Source organism: Acipenser ruthenus, chromosome 23 (genome assembly GCF_902713425.1).
Source record: "Acipenser ruthenus chromosome 23, fAciRut3.2 maternal haplotype, whole genome shotgun sequence".
Taxonomy (NCBI): Eukaryota; Metazoa; Chordata; class Actinopteri; order Acipenseriformes; family Acipenseridae; genus Acipenser; species Acipenser ruthenus.
Window position 1 is genome coordinate 9,417,272 of NC_081211.1, and position 6,000 is coordinate 9,423,271.

The 6,000-nt window shown below is 57.1% G+C and overlaps 1 protein-coding gene across 1 annotated transcript in view; it reads right to left on the bottom strand.

Annotated features, from left to right (window-relative positions):
• Window positions 1–4,361, bottom strand: part of LOC131699748 (syndecan-3-like) — a 90,571-nt gene extending 86,210 nt beyond the window's left edge. Inside the window, exon 1 of the mRNA XM_058997731.1 lies at window positions 3,844–4,361. Coding sequence (XP_058853714.1) covers window positions 3,844–3,906 — 63 coding nt within the window. The 5' untranslated portion in view covers window positions 3,907–4,361. The remainder of the gene's footprint in view (window positions 1–3,843) is intronic.
• Between the last annotated feature and the right edge of the window lie 1,639 nt (window positions 4,362–6,000).

A 6,000-nucleotide genomic window follows, 5' to 3' on the forward strand; every position in this document is an offset into this window, starting at 1 on the left:
ACCCCCCACACCCTCCTGCACCCCGCGCTGGGGGAGGATCCCCACACCCCCCACACCCTCCTGCACCCCGCGCTGGGGGAGGATCCCCACACCCCCCTGCACCCGCGCTGGGGGAGGATCCCCTGCACCCGCGCTGGGGGAGGATCCCCACACCCCCCACACCCTCCTGCACCCCGCGCTGGGGGAGGATCCCTACACCCCCCACACCCTCCTGCACCCCGCGCTGGGGGAGGATACCCACACCCTCCTGCACCCCGCGCTGGGGGAGGATCCCCACACCCCCCTGCACCCCACGCTGAGGGAGGATCCCCACACCCCCATACCCCCCTGCACCCGCGCTGGGGGAGGATCCCCACACCCTCCTGCACCCCGCGCTGGGGGAGGATCCCCACACCCCCCTGCACCCGCACTGGGGGAGGATCCCCACACCCTCCTGCACCCCGCGCTGAGGGAGGATCCCCACACCCCCATACCCCCGCGCTGGGGGAGGATCCCCACACCCCCCACACCCTCCTGCACCCCGCGCTGGGGGAGGATCCCCACACCCCCCACACCCTCCTGCACCCCGCGCTGGGGGAGGATCCCCACACCCCCCTGCACCCGCGCTGGGGGAGGATCCCCTGCACCCGCGCTGGGGGAGGATCCCCACACCCCCCACACCCTCCTGCACCCCGCGCTGGGGGAGGATCCCTACACCCCCCACACCCTCCTGCACCCCGCGCTGGGGGAGGATACCCACACCCCCCTGCACCCCGCACTGGGGGAAGATACCCATACCCCCCATCCCCACCTGCACCCCGCGCTGGGGGAGGACCCCCACACCCCCACACCACCCTGCACCCGCGCTGGGGGAGGATCCCCATACCCCCCTGCACCCGCGCTGGGGGAGGACCCCCACACCCCCCATCCCCCCTGCACCCCGCGCTGGGGGAGGACCCCCCTGCACCCGCGCTGGGGGAGGATCCCCGGACCCCCCTGCACCCGCGCTGGGGGAGGACCCCCCTGCACCCGCGCTGGGGGAGGACCCCCTGCACCCGCGCTGGGGGAGGACCCCCCGCACCCCCTGCACCCCGCGCTGGGGGAGGATCCCCATACCCCCACACCCCCACACCCCCTGCACCTGCGCTGGGGGAGGATCCCCACACCCCCCTGCACCCTGTGCTGGGGGAGGATACCCACACCCCCACACCCCCCTGCACCCCGCGCTGGGGGAGGACCCCCACACCCCCACACCCCCCACACCCCCCTGCACCCCGCGCTGGGGGAGGATACCCACACCCCCCTGCACCCCGCGCTGGGGGAAGATACCCACACCCCCCTGCACCCCGCGCTGGGGGAGGATACCCACACCCCCCTGCACCCCGCGCTGGGGGAGGATCCCCACACCCCCCATACCCCCCTACACCCACACTGGGGGAGGATCCCCACACTCCCCCACACTCCCCACACTCCCCACACCCCGCGCTGGGGGAGGATCCCCACACTCCCCCCACACTCCCCACAGGGGGAGGATCCCCACACCCCTCATACCCCCCTGCACGCCGCGCTGGGGGAGGACCCCCACACCCCTCATACCCCCCTGCACCCCACACTGGGGGAGGATACCCACACCCCCCACACCCCCCTGCACCCCGCGCTGGGGGAGGATCCCCACACCCCCCATACCCCCCTACACCCACACTGGGGGAGGATCCCCACACTCCCCCACACTCCCCACACTCCCCACACCCCGCGCTGGGGGAGGATCCCCACACTCCCCCACACTCCCCACAGGGGGAGGATCCCCACACCCCTCATACCCCCCTGCACCCCGCGCTGGGGGAGGATCCCCACACCCCTCATACCCCCCTGCACCCCACACTGGGGGAGGATACCCACACCCCCCACACCCCCCTGCACCCCGCGCTGGGGGAGGATCCCCACACCCCCCATACCCCCCTACACCCACACTAGGGGAGGATCCCCACACTCCCCACACCCCGCGCTGGGGGAGGATCCCCACACTCCCCCACACTCCCCACATCCCGCGCTGGGGGAGGATCCCCACACCCCTCATACCCCCCTGCACCCTACGCTGGGGGAGGATACCCACACCCCCCACACCCCCCTGCACCCCGCGCTGGGGGAGGATCCCCACACCCCTCATACCCCCCTGCACCCCACGCTGGGGGAGGATACCCACACCCCCCTGCACCCCGCGCTGGGGGAGGATCCCCACACCCCCCATACCCCCCTACACCCACACTGGGGGAGGATCCCCACACCCCCCACACCCTGCGCTGGGGGAGGATCCCCACACTCCCCCACACTCCCCACACCCCACGCTGGGGGAGGATACCCACAGCCCCCATACCCCCCTGCACCCCGCGCTGGGGGAGGATCCCCACACCCCCCATACCCCCCTACACCCACACTGGGGGAGGATCCCCACACCCCCCACACCCTGCGCTGGGGGAGGATCCCCACACTCCCCCACACTCCCCACACCCCGCGCTGGGGGAGGATACCCACAGCCCCCATACCCCCCTGCACCCCACGCTGGGGGAGGATATCCATACCGCCTTCTTAGGATTTGTAGCCTCTTACTTTAAATGAAAATGAAAAGACTGCTACAGAACTAACACATTTTGCTTCATAAAGTCGAATGAAACCTGCTGAATAATGTTAAGGTACCGTATTGAATTACATACCGCTTTGTAGTTTTCCACAGACAATGAAAAATGGAAAAATGTGACAATTCGAAATCTAACATGAAATACTATACTAGTATTATGGCTTCCAGTAGACTTTTGCGATATCATTTTGTAGTTTCTTTGATTACATGATGTTAAATAAAAATATCTAAATTATGTTTATAGTTATTTTTGTTTAATTATGTCTCAATCCTAAAATTCTAATGATGAAAAACTTTTGGCTAGTGCTGTATATAACGGAACGTATGATGAATGTTTACAGTATATATAAATCATTAGGAAATGTATGATTCAGATAGGATTCCTGTATTTTACCAAGCTGAACAGCTATCTTCTTCAGTTCGGGTTTTCTTAACATGCAAAACAAACTAGAAAGGTGTTTATAGGGCAAACCCTGGCAGAGCGCGCTCGCTGGATTAAGAGGGGGCCCTTTTTAAAGGACCTGTCCCGGGCTCCAGCATTCCTGCCTGCGGGTCTCTGAATATCGTATGTTGCCGTGCTGAGATGTGAGCGCGCTATACAGAACAGTAAGCACGTACACATAACGCTATACCAAATCACCCGTATTCTTCCTAGCCGCACATGCCTGCCCTATTGCAACCTGATCAATGTTTTTCACTCGCTCTGTCATGACATCCGAATGCCGATATCCTGCCCTGCCCCCTTTCTTTGAGAAGTCCCGTTCGCGTTTGGGACCCCAGGGACCGCGCAGGGAGCGGGTAAGTGTTTCAGGCTGCTGTAGTGTAAACATCCCCGAGGTACACTCCCGCACGTCGGCATGGAAATCAGCGGAGAGGAGGAGGAGGAGCAGCAAACCACTCCGGGTCTGCTCATGCTAGCGTTTTCAACACAGCTTCAAAAAAGGAATCAAAGCCACTCGGTCCGACAGAACGTACAGATCATCGCGTGCAGTGTGCTCTGTGCAAACCTGGTCACAATAAAGCACATCCGATAACGACTGAAAAACCAAACAAGCACCGATTCCTTCAAAAGAGTCATTAAATTCCGGTATTTTACACATGCACTTGAGTTTTACAATAAGATCAACACTAGCACGCCGACTGCAAGTGCTACAGATTAGGATTTTTTGGTTTAAAATAATGGATACATAAAATAAAAATAAAATAATACAACTGGTATTGTCACTTACCGATGCGACGTCGCTCAAAGCCAGTACAATGGACCCGACCGCAATCCAGCACGGAAGCTTCATGGTGCTCGTGTGTAAGGCAGCAGTCAAATTAAGCCTATTAGCCCGTGTTCGTTGTTTTATGATTGTATCGGTATGGGTATTTAGCGTATAACTTACAAAACAAAGCCCCGCTAAATAAACGAACAGTGCACCGTCCTCAACAGCGCTGATCCCAGGCAGTGTTATTATTGCAACACAGTTTCTCCTTTCCACTCCGTTTTCCACTCGAGTTTTCTTGTGTGTTTTACTAGAGGCGTCCCCTCGTGTGTGGTGTAAAGATGTAGGCTTCTCTCTTTCTATCTCCGCCTAAAGCTCGCTGTCAGCGTTGCAAGCTAGCTGCCTTGCCCCTCTCTCTCTCTCTCTCTCTCTCTCTCTCTCTCTCTCTCTCTCTCTCTCTCTGTGTGTTTAGGGAATGCTGGTCCGCCTCCATTGATTCGATGGAAGTGAAGACGCTGCAGCTCCACAGTCCAGCAGTGCGCTGATAGGAGGAGAGCGAGCGCCCCCTGCTGCACTGTTTACTGGCAGTGCGTTGAGTTCGGTCGGCTAATTTGCAGCTCGCTGCTGCTTGTCAAATTCGATTGTATTCCTTGTAATAATATTCAGCATGATTAATCTAACCACTCCACTGGAAAGTGTGTTACAGTCAAGGGCAGCTTTATTCTTTTTTATTTTTATTTTTTTAATGTACTTGTATTTCGGCTATTTTGTTTTTTGGTCCAAAATGTTTTACCTGCTCGTAAAACTCGTAAAAACTTCACATTCGGCACTAAAATACTCACATCACCTATTGTAAATGTCACAAGCAATTTAAACTGCAGTTTTTCACGCGCTCCTGTTGCAAAAGTCACTGAGTGTCGCCTCAAACCATTCAGCAGTCATGGAGAGGATCTTGGAGATTGGAGGGCTGGCCAGTGGGAGACAGATTATGAGGGCCACTGATCAGCCTGTTTATACTCCCGAATGCAGTGTTAACTCAGCTACCCTTTAGCCCTCCCATACCAGTAAAAGCACGAGGATAGACTTGCAGGTTCAAAGCAAGAGATGACACGAGGACTGAGTTCAGAATATCACTGTGGGGTCAGCTGGGTCTGATGGAGTGAAGCATGCAGGTTCGTGACCTCAATACCTGCAGAGACCGTGGCTGCCATCGCTATGCCTCATTGCTTTAGCTCCACCCTCATTTTGGTTTAATCAGGCCTGTATTCAAACAAGCACGTCAATTCATTAAGGTCCTTTTTCTTTTAAGGGCAGTAGATGTAACAGGCAGTGTTGTGTGATGCACATCCACGGTCTCAGAGAGGCTCTGTGTTTCATTATAGAACTAGGGTGCCAGAGCTCATCAGAAAACTGAGCTGTCGTCCTTTATTCGAAATGTGCCCTATAAACGAAAGTCATTTTGAATTAGTTACAGCACCTGGGAGGATTATGAAATTCACAGTTATTTCAACAGGGTGATTAAAATATAAAGACAATCAACCAATTTGAGCTGCAGCTGCTGTGGAAATAAACACCTCTTACCACAAAGAAGCAACTCCACTACTGTAACACTGTCCCATAGCTAGTGTGGGGGTCAGCTCCACTACTGTAACACTGTCCCATAGCTAGTGTAGGGGTCAGCTCCACTACTGTAACACTGTCCCATAGCTAGTGTAGGGGTCAGCTCCACTACTGTAACACTGTCCCATAGCTAGTGTAGGGGTCAGCTCCACTACTGTAACACTGTCCCATAGCTAGTGTAGGGGTCAGCTCCACTACTGTAACACTGTCCCATAGCTAGTGTAGGGGTCAGCTCCACTACTGTAACACTGTCCCATAGCTAGTGTAGGGGTCAGCTCCACTACTGTAACACTGTCCCATAGCTAGTGTAGGGGTCAGCTCCACTACTGTAACACTGTCCCATAGCTAGTGTAGGGGTCAGCTCCACTACTGTAACACTGTCCCATAGCTAGTGTAGGGGTCAGCTCCACTACTGTAACACTGTCCCATAGCTAGTGTAGGGGTCAACTCCACTACTGTAACACTGTCCCATAGCTAGTGTAGGGGTCCGCTCCACTACTGTAACACTGTCCCATAGCTAGTGTAGGGGTCCGCTCCACTACTGTAACACTGTCCCAT